The sequence below is a fragment of the Eleginops maclovinus genome, chromosome 4 (assembly GCF_036324505.1).
Source record: "Eleginops maclovinus isolate JMC-PN-2008 ecotype Puerto Natales chromosome 4, JC_Emac_rtc_rv5, whole genome shotgun sequence".
NCBI lineage: Eukaryota > Metazoa > Chordata > Actinopteri > Perciformes > Eleginopidae > Eleginops > Eleginops maclovinus.
In genome coordinates, this window is record NC_086352.1 from 17,232,072 (window position 1) to 17,248,599 (window position 16,528).

Genomic DNA, 16,528 nt, shown 5'->3' on the forward strand with positions numbered 1-16,528 from the left:
TCAGCTTCAGGGGCCTGGTGTTGTACCGTTATTTGCATACCGGCAAATAATTCCAACTGTGTTTTATCTCATTAGATAACTTATCTAAGGCAATTTTAAGTTTAGGAGCCTACTATAGCACCTTTGTCTCCAATATGTTTATTTCACAGATTCCACACACAATTTCAATTAAATTCATAATTAATATTTAGAGTCAACCTGAATATTTTTACATGACATGTCACGAATAACATACCAATGTTAAGCGTTTTAATGGCTCACAATGACCGTCTATGAAACAGAAAATCATTACGCTATTAGAACGGATTAACATTTCCCCAAATTATAAAATACACAATTTAATATACATATCTAAGATTTTTTTCAATTTTAATTTTAAATGTTCGTGAGTCCAATTTATATGATCGTGCATACAATCTAACATCTCTTTTGCAGGTTTTAAACTCAAACCTACTCACCCGGATGTCTGACGTCATATTCGTGAGACAATGCTCTCTTCGAGGACATGACTTTTTGAATAAACAGAGGAGATTTAACAAACGTCCAGGGATTATACTGACGCTATATTTGTAAAATGTTGGCCCTTAAACAGAGCTTGAGCGGAACTATGATCGCTGCTCTGCGAATGTTTCGCAGCAATCAAGTAAATACACTTGCACTGCAGTTTAGATCTGTTAAGCTAACAGCAGTTAGCTTAACTTGACGCAACTCATCGCTCACCCTCGTTTGTTCTCTTGCCTCCACAGGTTGTTGTTGTGTCCGGCCATGTGCAGCAGAGATGTGTTTCCACACAGACAGACGGAGAGACTCGGATCGTTAACATACTGAAGGAGAAGTTTCCGTCAGCCGCATCGCTTAAAGTTGTGGATATCTCAGGTAAACACACACACACACACACCTGTCACGTGACTGGCTGCACGTTTCTTCCTACCCTATTTCAGATGTTCAAGTCAAGTTTTTTTGCGATGTGGATTTCCACACGGAAATTAATGTTTTGATGTGTGACCTTGTGCTGTGTTTAGGTGGTTGTGGGGCCATGTATGAGATCCATATAGAGTCGAGTGAGTTCAAAGGAAAAAGGACCATCCAACAACACAAATTAGTCAATGAGGTAAATAAACAATCAGCCCTCCATATTACTGTACAAGGGACACGGCAAAATATGTAAAAGAACAGTCTAAAGCTAAATGACATACAGTATTGTACAGTCTTTGACTCATGTCCATATCTGTCTGTCAACAATGCCCTTCACGTGTTTTAAAATTAACCCTTGAATTTGGTTGACATTGTTCTCTTAGATATTTATAATGTTACTCAGTAGCTGTTGTGTTTTTATCTCCACAGGCATTAAAGGAAGAGATTCAAGGAATGCATGGACTTCGAATATTCACGGATGTTCCAAAACATTAGAGAAAGTCCTTCAACCGTTGACCCACAACATGTTCCTTTGTTCACCTATACCAAATCTACTATTTTTAGAGGATATTGTTGAGTAAATGAAATCTTTAATAATTGTTTAATGTGTCATTAGCAGAGGAGCATGGTTTCTGGAAGTTACACAGTACGAATGTGAAATGTGTAAGATATTACACAAAATTATCTTTTTTGAAGATAACTATCTTCTACTCTCAAAATAATATATTAAACTGGTGAATGCTACAGTACGCACAAAACAACTTGGTAAAATACTTTTAAGGATTGATGTTATGTAGGTTTCTGTTTCTTCTCAGGGTTGATAATATTGATGGTGTAAGGATAAGCTGCGGAAACAAATAAATATAACCGTTCCAAACATTGAAGAGTTACAGACTCTTTTTTCAGCATTATGTTATGTTAAAATATATCAATAGTCTTTGAATTGTACATAGAACTTGTATCCACATAACCTATGCATTCATAATGTATGTTAAAATTAAAACGAGCAGCTTGCCTCCAAACACTTATTACTTGATTATGTTTGCAAGAGAACCATATACGCTATACGCTAATCAGTTACCACATCTCTTCAAGCACCAAAGAATTGAGCAATATAAAGTTGGTGACCACAAACAACAGTCTTAATTTTACATCTGCTCAAGATATGTTGCTTACGAGAATTTCTATATTAAATCCCGTTGTTGTTTTGTTATGCATTAATAGCTACCCTACAGTCTACCTAGCATCTTTGAAAAAACATGATGAGGATAAAATACCTATCCTAAATTTGCACACTTGTTGCAGGATTTGGATTCTATCATGGATGTACGAGTTTCATTTATTACCAGATAAAGTTTAGTACACACTTTACCAGCAGATGGCGCTCTTTATACTTAAATCTACTTCAAGCAAAGACTACACAGGGATGATTTCTATTCCAGATTCTTTAAATGGCGAGTTTAAGTAGATGTAATCATTATCTTCATGACTTGAACGAAAGGAAAACTCTATTATTCCCTAGGAAAACGTCCGCATAATTGAATGAAAGTGTAGACGGTGAGATTTGAGGCACCGCCGTGGATAACCCTCCACACAGCGGCTGTCTGCGCACCACATCCCTCTGAAGCCGAGAGGAGCGGAGAGGCAGAGCAGCGTTCTCCAACATGGCTAAAGAAGGAGCAGATATGACGGAGGAGACCCAGTTCATGATAGACACAAATCCGGGGAAAGAACCAGAAATTGTGGAATCATCCTGCGAAGCTAAAGAAATGCGAGCGGTGGTACTGGCAGGTTTCGGGGGTCTTAACAAACTCAGGGTAACCAAGAAGGCAATGCCCGAGCCTCAGGAGGGCGAAGTGAAGATACGCGTCAAAGCATGGTAAATATGAACACACCACTGAATTATTGTATATGTACTGCATAGATTGTGGTGCACTCTAGCCTCTGTGTTATTGTAACCACGCTTTACAGAATTTCTGTTAAGCTTGAACACTGAGTGTAATTGGAAAATTTCGCAGTCATGAAGCCACAGGTCTTTTCTGGTACAGTGGGTGGCTGCCTGGAGCACCATTCATACCAAACAACACGAAGCAAGCTTGTCAGGCAGATTTGAAATCATGGTTTAGGGTTTGATAGCATAATAGCTGCCTTCACAAAGTATTAATTAGCTCATTACTGCAGAATAATACAGCTGGACTAATGCTAAGTGTTGGCAAATGCAAAGTTAGGACATTGTTGTTTATTAGCAACTGCCTTGTAATCATAGGGAAATAGTCAGTGATTTTATTGTTGATAATAATCATTACTTAAAGTGCTGTGCAATCCCTTCAAGTCTCATATATCAGACTAAGTATTTATTGTATGATGTATATCCTGTCACTGGGTATATGTATGGTTTTAATTTAGCATTAGGGGGATTTAATGTCATCAAACTGTAACGTAGTATATATTATCTGTTTGCAGTGGCCTGAATTTCCTGGATCTGATGGTACGTCAGGGATCTATTGATAATCCTCCAAAACCTCCTGTTGTCCCCGGGTTTGAATGCTCTGGGATAGTAGAGTCAGTAGGTGAAAACACAGCCGGATTTGAGGTTAGTGACATTAAGGATTGTAACTATTGTGAGCAACCAAATCTGCCTCAACAAAACTAGGAACCCGTGCTGTAACGAGTTGATAATATGATACTAATTAAACAAATCCACAATCTACTAACCTGCCTAGTGCTCTCATGCTTGTTTCACATAAGTGTCAGCTTGTTATCCAGCTACTCTAACATGTTTTTTTCAGATAGGCGACAGAGTTATGGCATTTGTCAATTACAATGCTTGGGCAGAAGTGGTTTGCACGCCAGCGGATTTTGTCTACAAGATGCCAGAGGAAATGAGTTTTGCTGAGGCTGCTGCATTCTCCCTGAACTTTGTGGCGGCCTATATGATGCTCTTTGAGGTTGCCAATCTTCGAGAGGGGATGTCAGTGTTGGTCCACTCAGCAGGAGGTGGTGTAGTAAGTGCATTTTATTTTATGACTATTGTGTAGCAGCCATACAACGGGGTTACCCAACTCTCATTCTAACTGACAGCTTTATAAAACTTGTTTGTTGTTCTGATAACTGCTGCTGTGACATAATGAAAAATAACACTTATTGAAAATCCTTTTAAGTAATTTAAGATTGGTAATGACTAAAAGATATGTTTGATTATTTAAAGAACATCTTGTTATATCTAACTTTTAAAGTAGTATTCGTTTATTGGATATATTCTACACCACTATATCTGTTTTTCTGTAAATGTTTGATGATTGTTAATGGTGCACATACTGTTTCCTTTTTGTGACCCTGGTATATTGAGAGTTAAACGCTAGTGTTCTCAGGCATTGATAAACTGTTTCCACTGTTTGTTATTTTCAGGGTCAAGCTGTGGCTCAGCTGTGCTCAACGGTGCCTAATGTCACTGTGTTTGGGATCGCCTCATGTTCCAAACACGCAGCCATCAGAGACTCGGTGACTCACATCTTTGACAGAAACGTTGATTATATGCAAGAAGTAAAAAAGTAAGCATGCAAAGTTGGTCCAAAGTATGATTATGATTTGAGGCTGAAGAAGTCTCTATTTGGTTCCTCATGGTGTATGCTTTGCAATATTAATTTTTCATGTTAGAAATTAATTTCAAGGCATCATCAGGCATGTTCGCTGTAGCATGATTACGTGGACTTCACTGAGCAGAGGGCTTTGTGAGGAGGCAGATGTTACCTGTTGCCTTATTTGGTCTTGTGTGGCCGTAGTCCCCATGGCAACTCAAGGCTCATCTGATAGAGCAACAGCATTGTGTTGGGAGGAGGTCTGCGCTGTCAATGTGGAACAACAGAGCCAATTAGGAACGACCGTTGATGCCCTACACATTCCATTCACAACACAACATGCTGTCAGCCAGCACTACAAACAAATCACCTTGAAGCAAACACTGATTTGATTTTGTAGTAATATGCAGGCTTACTGCTATTATTTCTCAATCTTCTTTTGAAGCTTTTGGTTATTCAGAAAAAACTCAGAAACCATGCTGCATCCTGGTTATTTGCAGGAAATGTGTGGCTATTCTCTTCTTTTTTTATCAGGATACATGCACCGTAAATGAAACACGCTGTATTATTTTACTTAGGGATTCAATTACATTTTCAAGGGCACTAATTATTTCATGTTTTCTGCCTACATATCAACACTGGTAGTGGATTAATATGCCTTTCATCTCCCTGGCCCACACATTCTTTTCAGGATCAAGAGCAAAGTATGATTAAATTAGTCTTTTTACAAAAGGCAAAAACCATGGCAATCACAAGACCTCCAAGCAGTGTAGCCAAGCAGAAAGTAGTTGCCTTCATAATAACATGTATTTGATTCTTTATTATCTGTGCCTTTAATAAGTGTCATTAGGGCAAGCTTGTTTGTCTGATTGATTTTGTGTGCAATCAGTAAACCTTTTTGTAACATGATGAAAAGCAACAAATGAGGAGTGATGTGGGCATTGCAAAGCTTCAAGTTCTTTATAAATACAGTGCAGGCAGAGTCAACAGTAGAGTGAACTGCTAGCTTTTCTCAGAGTAAAACTCCAGAAAATCAATACTCATATGACTCCATTATTGAATTAACCCTAAAGCTGCTCCTGAGTATGACTCACAGGCTCAATAAATTAACAATTAGTGCAAACAGTCCTAACTAAACAAGGTAATCCAGCCCAATCAGTGTTACTGTATAAAGCTGACATCTGATTTTACTTTATCTCAACTGAACGACAAAATGGGTCGGTAAATTAAACGTCAACTATTTTAAGACTGCAATTATTTTTCATTACTGATGAATCTGCTGCTTATTTGAACTTAAAATAATGAAAAATACATGTCAATATTTTCTAAAGTGATGTCTTGTTTTGTATGGTCATCAATCCAAAGCCCAAAGATAATACGTTTTTTGTTATTTAATGTTACGAAAAGCTTGACATTTTCTCATGTCCAAATCTTAAACCAGGGAATCTTTTTATTTAGTTTATAAAGTAATTAAATTTATCAATCCTGATTTCCCTAGATCTGGAAAACTGTTTTAGGCATACTTTGCTGTACAAAATGTAAGAAACATGTTTCTTTAATTTAGATCATGTTTTTCCAAGTTGACTTCACCTTTGCTTTTATGTCATTCATGTTTTAGGATTTCTCCAGAGGGAGTGGACATCGTGTTGGACTGCCTCTGTGGGGAGAACACGGGGAAAGGCCTGACTCTGCTGAGGCCGTTGGGAACCTACATACTCTATGGTGGGGGCCAAACTTATAACACTTCTATGCTTTTTATTTAGTACTTTCAAAGTGGAAATAACTAAGTTTGCTGTGTATTTGTGTGCAGTTTTAAAAAAGTATAATTGCTTTAAGTTAATATTGGCAGTCAAATGAACAGTTCAACATTTTGTGAAACACACATATGCTTACTTGTTAAGCATTATATCGTGGAGATTGATACTCTCACATTTGTTTATTAAACATGAATATTGAGACTGGAAACAGGTTGAAACAGCTACCCTGGTGACAACAACACTGTCACTGCTCCTGGCCAGAAAATAGCCAGGCACCTAACCCTGGTGTAAATGGTGGTTTGTTAAAGGTATACAGAGCAAGGCCAGTAGTTCTCCTTTGTTTCCAATCTACTAAGCTTAGCTAACCCTCTCCTGGCTTTCTTTTTTAAAAGACAGGGTGATATTGCTCTTCTCATCCGACTTTTGGAAAGAAAGCAATACATTGAATTGTCATAATGTGGATCAATGTAAGTATTGCATAAATTAAATGTGTTGGCAGCTGGATTAAGAGAGAGATTATGAGGCTCACTTGAATATATAATATTCTCATCTGTTTCCTGCAAATTAAATGAAGTGTCCTTCACAGCTACCATGTTTACCAGGTCCCTGTTAATTACTTTTGTTTGTGTTAAGCTTCATGAATCAAGTTACAGCATTAGAGGGAGATTCATTCATTATTAAAAGTGATACTGAATATGAGTGAAGGCATGCTTGCACAGATCTAATGGTCTAAAGGTGCCAACTGTTCCTCCCCCACCTCACCATTTATGCTATGTGGTTGCCTGTTTTTGACCAGTCACTTCTGCCTAGACTTGTGCACAGCATTCAACAATCCTTTTATTTTTGTTTTTTCAGGCGCATCAAACATGGTAACTGGGGAAACAAAGAGTTTCTTCAGCTTTGCAAAATCTGTGAGTCAGAGATGCAGTCTGTCATCAACATTTGAAGGAAACAGTACTACACAATGCACATTTCATCTCTTCATTGCAAATCAAACACACACAAATGAGTCCCTCGCTATAACCATGTCTCTTTGTGCTGTTGCTTTTTCTCCAGTGGTGGCAGGTGGAGAAGGTGAACCCTATTAAACTATACGAAGAGAATAAAGTCATAGCAGGATTCTCACTCCTCAACCTCCTCTTCAAACATGGGAAATGTAGTCTGGTGAAATCAGTGATGGACAAACTCTTGTGTCTCTTTGAGCAAAAGAAGATCAAGCCGGTAGTGGACTCCCTATGGGCGCTGGAGGAGGTAAGTCACTGGGGTAATTGGAGGGCGTGAGACAGGGATGATGTTAATAATGAACAAATTAAAAAGGATTTGATCAGAGTGGTTACATGAAAAAGATACCAGGTTTAAGGTTAAAAAGAACATTTTATGCAATTGTTGGACAGTTTATAATCTGTTGTTTGTCACTGCTGTTTTTCTGTGGGACATTGTCAGCTGTTATTGAACATTGTTCCACAGATGGTGGGTAGGTTGTATATTCCTGCTGTTCAACAATTATTTCACACCCATACAAAGCACACCAGGACATACAGTACAGTATGTCAATCGGTTCACTTTCCATTTCTACAAATTCTTAAAATCAAAATCCCTTTAACTGTGCTTTTTCCATTGTACATTGCATTGTATGAGTATAAACTCATACATATCCCAATTTCAATAGTGTTCAATAACTAGTAGTGCAGTGTTTATGTGTTTAGCATGGCACAGGACACAAAAGGTAGACCTGTGGGGCAATTTGTTAGACGATCAAATGTAAATTCAAATAAAAAATAAAAAGTTTATATAACATTTCAATAATTTGTTCAGATGAAAGAAATGAAGGTGCAAATAAGTGTTTTTGAACTGCATATTGACAGTCGGTGAAAGAACATGTTCATGAATTGACAGTTTTTAATTTCTCATGGGAAACTCCCTCGGTTCTGATTGTCTTTAAACCTTGGCAGATTTGTCAGGCCATTCACTGGAACCAAGGCCCATGAAGAATGTCATTAAGGGGAGGATGGCGTGGGCTGTAGTATCAGGGTCACCTCCTGCCTCATTTGTTCATTTTGCCTAGACCTAGAATTCAGAGGGGGTTAATTTATATTGCAACATTTTTATCCTCAAATTAAAAGTTAAAAAAATGTGCGTGACCAAAACAGAAAGACTAAGTGAAGAAAGACTGAATCTGTTTTATTCAACTGGGTTTCCCAAGGTCAAAACTTAGATAAGATGAAAGTGAGCCTCCATTCAGTATCTCACAGATTGTTTAAAAAGTAACATGCAGGAATGCCATATCAAAACCTACAAGTGGATCTCACCCTCTCTTGCTAACTGACAGCCAAAGTGGGACAAGTTTCTGACCTATTTCTGCTCTTGGCTTGATTTCTGCTTTTTCTTTTAGCAAATGAATGCTTGTGAAACAATGGCTTCCAGACAAAAAGGCACATTCAGTTGTTTCTTTGTATGGATTCTAATGAGAAAGCAAGATATGCTATACTAAGTAAATGTGTGTTTGTGTGAGAATTATTTTTCTAACTAATTGAGTCGACAAGCTTGCTATGATGTTTGATTTGTGTGTTGTTTTTAGTTGGATGTTTTTTTGGGGCATTTGCCACAGATGAGTTTTAATGTTGTGAGAACTTCAAACTGAGGAAAAGTTAAGGGCAAAAATTCTTTAAGTCATTGTTAGTTGTTTATAATTCTACAATAGCCATATTGATAAAAATACATTTGATATGCTTTAATACTCTACCACATTTTGAAGCTTTAAATCTGCAATCATTTTGGAGATGGAGAAAAGCATTGAGCACTTCTTTTCTCCTATTCCTTCACCACTTTGCATGTAGTAATCAAACTGCAAGTGATTGACAATATGGACTGTAGCTCTAATTTCTAATGCTGATGTTAACTGGTCAGATAACAAAACAAAATGTCAGCTCATAAAACATATTGTTGACGGATGTTTCTACAGACTACAGACCAGGAAGTCTAATTTCAGTTTCCTTAAGCACTTCTCCCACCTTGTTAGTATGAAAAATGATGAGTTAATTTGTAAAGTTTGAAGTTTTATTTCTGAAAAAAACCAAAGTTTCTGCCGTAATGTTTAATGTTACAATTTAGGTTGTTCTAATATATTTTTTTGTTCAACACTTTGCTTGTTAATGTTGGTTAAATGTTGTGTTTTATTCACAGGTAAAAGAAGCCATGCAAAGAATTCATGACAGAGGCAATGTAGGAAAACTAATTCTGGATGTCGAGAAGTCTCCCACCCCTCTGGTAACATTTTAATTGTTTTTATCTGATTAAGATTTCAGAAAACAAACATCAATAGAAGGGGCTCCATTTAGCAATATAGAAATATCTTGTATTAGAAGAACAATTCTACATAGATTTTTTTTTAAAATGAATCAACTTGACTTATGTCATGACCAGGCTGAAATAGCCACAGCAAAAGTTAGATGTTTCCATGGTTGTGTCAATATTAAACTTTGAAACACTAATACATGTATCAACATGAATCATGATCATATAAAGAGCATAGACCCCGTATTCAGTTGCCCATTACTATAAAGAGTATTTACTTATTGACTGTACCGTTTGATTTCATCTCACATTTTTTTTAACTGTTAAAAACTCTGAATGGTAGCTCAGTAATGACAGCTGTATAATATCTTCCCACTAGATGGCCAGCGACAGCACAGAGACCAGTGAGGCGGGAGAGGAGGAAGAGGAGCCAGAGGGAGACAACGACAGCAAGGAGCGAATGCCTTTTATCCATTAAACCTCCCAGCAACACGCCCAGAGACTGAAGAGGCTGCAGACATTCACCACAGAGGGACACAACCACACACAAGTGTTGTGCAGTATTTGCTGTATGCATGTGCTGTATGCATGTATGCATGAATGGATGTATGTACAGTATTTGTTTGTTACTTATTGTTTGTCAATTAATTGTTCAAGCTGAATAATTGAGACCAACAACATTTTCTCTAACAGATACAACAGGTGGAAGTGCCGTCATCAATCTAGTATTATTATATTCTTTACGGTATTATGCGGTTATGCTAGCCAATCATTTGATCAGGTTTGTGTCCATTCCTCTAGTAATTGCATCCACAAACAGTTATCGACTGCAAAAGTATTTAAGCCTTGAAACAGGTTCAGGATTAGTACCCTTAAAAACACACTTACTATAAACGTCATGTAGCATAACAACTTTAACATGTCTTCAAAAAAATAAGAAAGCGTAATTCAATACATCACCTTTTTCAGTGATGATGGCTGTATAACGAAACAATTGACGTAGTTATGTGAAATATTTGAATGCTTCTATTACAATAGTGATGTTTTAGGTGCCAGAGCTAGAAAGGTATGTGTGTAGATATTTGCTTGATACTTTACTCTTAGGTTCCTGCCGACCTTGTTATACAGTATATCACAGGATCACCAGTGCCTTTAACCCACCAACAGGTGTAAAGAAGAAGTAAAGTTCACATTATAAAAAAATCTTCCACTGCACATATATTCAGATGTCCAATCTATACAACCCCATACAGCTTTGCATACATTTTGGAAGGTCAAAAACATTAGATATAAAATATGTAAATGCAAGAGAACATGATGTAAATCAGAAAATTCAGAGTCTTTTCAGACAGGGTGTAAGCCAGACTTTAGTCAAACATTTGTTGAGTCTCTGCTTTTACTTGTCTGACCGAAATTGTTTACTTGCTGGTGCCTCACAACAAAAGTGCCGTAAGACTCCAACATAAATTATTTTTGCAATGATCAGGTGTATAAAACCAGGGTGATTCAGGTCTGAACAACACTGTGTATTACTTTGCTCAAGTATGATGCCCACTGCTTTACTCTGCCAGTTTTAATCAAATGTCCACACTCACATATTTTAATGAATGATCTGGTTTTATTTTTAATTAATCAAAGTAAATAGAAACTATTTTCATTATTTTTGGGGGCCTTGCTTTAACAGCATATTGACTAGTCTTTTGAATTTCTATTTCTTTACTTGAACTATAAAAACAAAACTAGATTATATATCAAAAATGTATTTTCTCAACTACTAAAATAATTCAAATCAAGTCTTTCCATATGCCTTTAAAAAATGTCAATTTGCAAACTAACAGGATGCATGCTTCAAACATGAATGATAAATGGTGGATAGACAGTGTTAATGGGCGCAGAAGTAATATCATTTTACAATGCATATGTAGACTGGATAAGTATAAGTATTGATAATTGTTTTTAGACACTATGGAAATACATCTCAATATTATTGTCAGACATTTTTATTTGTGTGTATGTGTGTGTGCGTGCATGTGTGTTTTCATGTTGCCTTGTGCAAAACAACATGTCTAAAGAAGTGTTAGACATCATAGTGTGTTCACAATCTCCTTTTAAACTCTGGTTTACCTGTGGTTGTATATTTTTGTCACATTTTCTGGTGTGTACCTTCTTTGTCACATTTTCTGGTGTGAACCTTCTTTGAGTACAGCTCTGTTTACTTGAATAAATGTATCTGCAAGTATTCCGGTTTCTCTCTTAGTTCATTTCTTATTTTTTATTGATGAATTACATCAATATGATGTTACGAGGAACATTTCAATCCAGGTAGCGTTTACCTGGATAAAAATTAATACTGCATATTCTGCACTATCCCTCAGTTTGGCACCAGGTGGCAACAAAGTCAGGCATTTTCTAAATATGTGTCCCAAAAGAGAAACGCTGCCTTGTAATAAGTTATTTGTTCCAACAGTACTGCACTGTTGACCTTTTCAATTATGTTTCCATGTATACTCAGTATAGCCAGAGTCAATGCAAGTACTGTTTTGGTGAATATTCTGCACACTGTACGCAAACTAAGCCAGAACTCTTTAACTTAGGGTCTAAATAGAACAAAATCTCTAGTATAGTTAGAATACATTTAAAAATATGGTAAGATATATGTTTCACTTGTAGGAGGCCTCATTTGAAATGTGTAATTCGAAGAGTGCAAAATTGGAAGACCAGATTTGATGGTTGTACTGCTATACTGAGCCTGTATGCCCAAGGGTTTTTCTTATTTAGCTCCCCCTCCCATCTTTATACAACATCTCACTCTAAAAATAGCTTTGCCTGCACCCCAGCTGGACTTCCTCGGGTTTAAAAGAAGCTTTATTTTGAATCATTACATAACTGAAAGTCTGTGTGATTCAAAACATATTTAAACTCCATAAGTAACCACAAAATTGATCTGGTTATTTGTTTTCATAGACTGGAAGTTGTAAATTATACTTTTTGCTGTAGATAAATACCACTTACCACATATTTAGCTTGTCCATATCACTCTGTAATTATGAAGTAGTCAATGAATTTCCAGTTTGTTTGTGAACTGAAAGGGAATACTGCTTAGTGCACCTTGTTCCAAGTAAATATTTATCAAAAGCTAGACACAAGTAAATCATTATTTGCCACTCCACCCTTATACCCCTCTCACCTCCTCCTGATGTTTGGACTAAAACAGAGTTAGAGCCAATGCAGGGAACATACCCAGCCAGGCATACAGAAGGGCCAGTATATATCGAGCTGCCTGCAGTGTTTTTGGTTCCTTTCGGAGCAGTACAAGGTGTGCAACTGTGTCCTGTCACTGTAGGATCCACAGGTCTCAGATATGGCACGTCTGGCCCTCCCTGTTCTCCTCGTTCTTTGCTTTTCTTTACTTCATTTCAGCTCCAGCCGCCCATCTCGCACCAGGAAAGCTGTATCATCCCGTCAGTCTGGAGGTATAATTATTCACATTGTTCATTAACAATGTGCTTGCCATTGATGTTCATCTTACCTTTTTTTTCTTGCCTCTTTGTCGAGATGCAGCTGCAGAAGAAGATGATGTTCAGTCCCAGCTGGAGAGGTTGTGGCAGGAGGTGAATTTACTGAAGGAAATGCAGGCGTTGCAGACAGGTATTGCCATCACTACAGGAAGGAAGATTAAAGACAGAGGGGATCACAGTAATAGATCAAATGCAAGAGCATCACTGCGCTCTTTAGTATGTTTTTTTTAAAGTGAATAAGAAGTAAAGCATGCTCTGGTTGGTTAATGGTTTGATTTGTGTTTTAAATATGTTATGGTGGTTTTCTTCACTGTTACCTGTGAATTCAGGCTGCTGAGCTGAAATGCAGTCTGGACTTTGCTAAGATATATTTGGTTACTAAATGAAATAGATGTTGAACTTCTTATTGTGCTGAGTGTCCAGCAGGGGAGAGCAGCCCACATTAGATCAGTTCTGAAGTAGGGCGGCCAAGTTGATGTGAGATAAAAACAAACAAAGCAAAAAAAATAATAAAAATTGTATAAACTCACAAACGCTGTTTATTATACATATATAATTATTTATCTTCGTGAGAAAAAAGGGGGAAAAAATAACCATGATGATTATTTTTCCATTACAAATTAAACTTAAAGTATATGTACATTGTTTATAATTCAATTCACTCATGAAGCAATACTGTCTTTTCAGTTTGTCTCCGGGGGATTAAAGCTTACAAGAAGTGTTATCTCACAGTTGAGGAACCCAAACATTACCATGAAGCAAATGAAGATTGCATTGCACAAGGAGGAACTCTTGCAACGCCACGGGACTTGATGGAAAACAATGAACTTAGAGACTACGCAAAGAGGAGCGCCCCTGGATCCAAGGACTTCTGGATCGGTGTGGCTGACATAGTGAAAGAAGGCCAGTATGTTGATGTCAACAGTCTACCAGTCAATTACTTGAACTGGGACCGCTCCAAGAAGCAGCCCACAGGAACGAAGAGAGAGAGCTGTGTTGCTCTTTCAGTGGTTGCACAAGGAAAGTGGTATGATGAGGTGTGTCGCAGCCTCAAAAATTACATCTGTGAATATGTCATTCCCTAAATGAAACAGAGTGGTTGTTGACAACTTGATGATCTTTTATTCGGGTCATTAAATAAAAATGTGTTGTCAAGTCTGTGCTTATTCATAAATGAAACATAACTTGTATTGTGAATGTTTGACTACAGTAACTTTCATCATTAGATAAACAGGTTAAATGTAAAATCCTCAGGTGAAAACTGAACAGCATGATATGTTAGACGTTCGGGATAGGGTTGTATAGCAAGAAACAAGAACATACATTGTGTTTGTTTTGTTACTATTACTACTATTTCATTTTGTACAACATTTTTTTCAAATTACTGCTAACGTTTCTTTATTAAGTCTACATGGTTTAGCATCAGTGCACTAAACTTTATTAAATAAACACCAGTGAGTTCTTCAGATAACATTTCTACTGCTAATGTTGTGTTGTTATTGTTATTGTTGTTGTTGTTCTCAGGAGCCTTACTGAAATTAAAACAATACAGCCCCATAAAAAGTTTTAAAACTTAATGTTGGGAGTTGTACATCAGAGATAAAGATGAGATTTATACCTCTTTCATATGAAGGTTTATAAAACACAGGCTGGAAGAATTAAAGAGTCGGCTAATTAAGACAAATATAGAAATGAAAAAATGAATTCACAATAAATTGCTAATCTAACCGATAGTGCTTATGTAATTAAAAAGGCAGTCATTGAAATGTAAGACCCCTGCATGGTATTTAATGTAACTACAACGTGAGGTACAGTATGAGCTTTATAATGAAGCTCTGATAAAACTGAAGGTTGAGACTGTTTCAATTTATTTTTCAAATTACTATTGATTATTGTATCACGATAAGTGTGTTTGGATATACAAATGTTAAAGTCAATTCACCCAACTAGTCTTTGGAATGTGGTAGGAAGCACCAAAAATAAACTTGAACAAACATTGAAAGAACATGCAAGCTTACAGAAAAGGGGCCTTTTATCAAACCTTGACCTTTCTTTGCTGCACGGTTTGAATGTGAAAAATTAATTTCTGACTGAATGCACTGAATAGATACTGCCTCACTTCCCTAACATGTAGTGCAATGCGTGCACAAATATATAACGTGTTAATGTGTGCCTCACTTTGTACCACTAAATGTCACTTATTTATGGTGTGCGCTATACAGGGACAAGGTGGAGTCGAACTACAAGGGCTCCAACGCCAGAAATATGTGGTCTGGACTAAAAACAATAACAGACTACAAAAGGACAACGAGTGGTGCTGAGGAAGTGTCTGCATCTCTCCCAGATGAACTGAACACATTTTATGCACGCTTTGAGAAGCCCCCGGCTGTGGAGGCACAGAAGGCCCAGGATCCCTGCTCACTGGTTTTAACCAGTGCAGATGTGTGTAGATCTCTGAAAAGGATCAACGCACACAGGGCTCCAGGACCTGATGGCATCCCTGGCCGTGCTCTCAAGGTGTGTGCAGTTCAGCTGGCAGATGTGTTCACAGACATTTTCAATAGGTCACTGCTCCAGTCTGTAGTCCCCACATGTTTTAAAGAGTCCATCATTGTCCCTGTCCCCAAAAAGACAAAACCCATCTGCCTCAATGACTACCGCCCAGTTGCACTCACCTCCATCATCATGAAGTGCTTTGAGCGGTTAGTCAAAACTTTTATCACCTCCTCCCTCCCTGACTCACTGGACCCCCTGCAGTTTGCCTACAGAGCAAACAGGTCCACGGATGATGCCATCTCCCTCACCCTCCACACTGCCCTCTCCCACCTGGACCAGAGGAACACTTATGTGAGAATGCTGTTCATTGACTACAGTTCAGCATTCAACACCATTGTGCCCTCCAAGCTCATCATTAAGCTCAGGGACCTTGGGCTCAACAGCGCCCTCTGTGACTGGATCATGAGCTTCCTGACGGGCAGATCCCAGGCAGTGCGGATGGGGAACATCACATCCTCCACCTTGACCCTCAACCCCGGAGCCCCTCAGGGTTGTGTGCTCAGCCCTCTCCTCTACTCCCTGTTCACGCACGACTGCGTGGCCACACACAGCTCCAACACCATCATCAAGTTTGCTGACGACACGACCGTCATCGGCCTGATCACAGACGGCGACGAGACGGCGTACAGAGAGGAGGTCAGAGCCCTGACATCTTGGTGCCAGGACAACAACCTCCATCTCAACGTCAGCAAAACAAAGGAGCTGATTGTGGACTACAGGAAGAGGCAGAGAGAGGCACACACACCCATCACCATCGACGGGACTCCTGTGGAGAGAGTCAGCAGCTTCAGGTTCCTCGGGGTAAACATCAGTGAGGACCTGACATGGACACATCACACCAGGGTCATATCCAAGACGGCTCGACAGCGGCTCTTCTTCCTCCGCAGGCTGCGGAAGTTCAACATGGACT

At 38.2% G+C, this 16,528-nt stretch overlaps 3 protein-coding genes across 3 annotated transcripts; all 3 read left to right on the forward strand.

The window, feature by feature from the left end:
• Positions 1-445: 445 nt before the first annotated feature.
• Positions 446-1,794, forward strand: bola3 (bolA family member 3). Its single transcript, XM_063881502.1, has 4 exons — positions 446-643; positions 747-876; positions 1,023-1,111; positions 1,345-1,794. Exons 1-4 carry the CDS (start codon positions 575-577, stop codon positions 1,408-1,410), a joined length of 354 nt encoding a protein of 117 aa, XP_063737572.1. The 5' UTR covers positions 446-574; the 3' UTR covers positions 1,411-1,794.
• Positions 1,795-1,932: 138 nt separating this feature from the next.
• On the forward strand, positions 1,933-11,745 carry vat1l (vesicle amine transport 1-like). Its single transcript, XM_063881500.1, has 9 exons — positions 1,933-2,794; positions 3,379-3,508; positions 3,705-3,920; positions 4,324-4,466; positions 6,112-6,215; positions 7,106-7,161; positions 7,307-7,501; positions 9,434-9,517; positions 9,924-11,745. The coding sequence occupies exons 1-9, from the start codon at positions 2,580-2,582 to the stop codon at positions 10,020-10,022; spliced, it is 1,242 nt and encodes a 413-aa protein (XP_063737570.1). The 5' UTR covers positions 1,933-2,579; the 3' UTR covers positions 10,023-11,745.
• A 1,015-nt stretch (positions 11,746-12,760) lies between these two features.
• clec3a (C-type lectin domain family 3, member A) lies at positions 12,761-14,533 on the forward strand. The gene is made up of 3 exons (XM_063881965.1): positions 12,761-13,017; positions 13,106-13,192; positions 13,750-14,533. Exons 1-3 carry the CDS (start codon positions 12,906-12,908, stop codon positions 14,145-14,147), a joined length of 597 nt encoding a protein of 198 aa, XP_063738035.1. The 5' UTR covers positions 12,761-12,905; the 3' UTR covers positions 14,148-14,533.
• The last annotated feature ends 1,995 nt before the right edge of the window (positions 14,534-16,528 follow it).

Coding starts and splice junctions, on each gene's coding strand:
- vat1l (XM_063881500.1), top strand. CDS start 2,580: ATGGCTAAAGAAGGAGCAGATATGACGGAGGAGACCCAGTTCATGATA. Junction 2,795..3,378: donor AAGATACGCGTCAAAGCATG/GTAAATATGAAC, acceptor ATCTGTTTGCAG/TGGCCTGAATTTCCTGGATC. Junction 3,921..4,323: donor ACTCAGCAGGAGGTGGTGTA/GTAAGTGCATTT, acceptor TGTTATTTTCAG/GGTCAAGCTGTGGCTCAGCT.
- bola3 (XM_063881502.1), top strand. CDS start 575: ATGTTGGCCCTTAAACAGAGCTTGAGCGGAACTATGATCGCTGCTCTG. Junction 644..746: donor GAATGTTTCGCAGCAATCAA/GTAAATACACTT, acceptor TTGCCTCCACAG/GTTGTTGTTGTGTCCGGCCA. Junction 877..1,022: donor TAAAGTTGTGGATATCTCAG/GTAAACACACAC, acceptor TGCTGTGTTTAG/GTGGTTGTGGGGCCATGTAT.
- clec3a (XM_063881965.1), top strand. CDS start 12,906: ATGGCACGTCTGGCCCTCCCTGTTCTCCTCGTTCTTTGCTTTTCTTTA. Junction 13,018..13,105: donor ATCATCCCGTCAGTCTGGAG/GTATAATTATTC, acceptor GTCGAGATGCAG/CTGCAGAAGAAGATGATGTT. Junction 13,193..13,749: donor AATGCAGGCGTTGCAGACAG/GTATTGCCATCA, acceptor CTGTCTTTTCAG/TTTGTCTCCGGGGGATTAAA.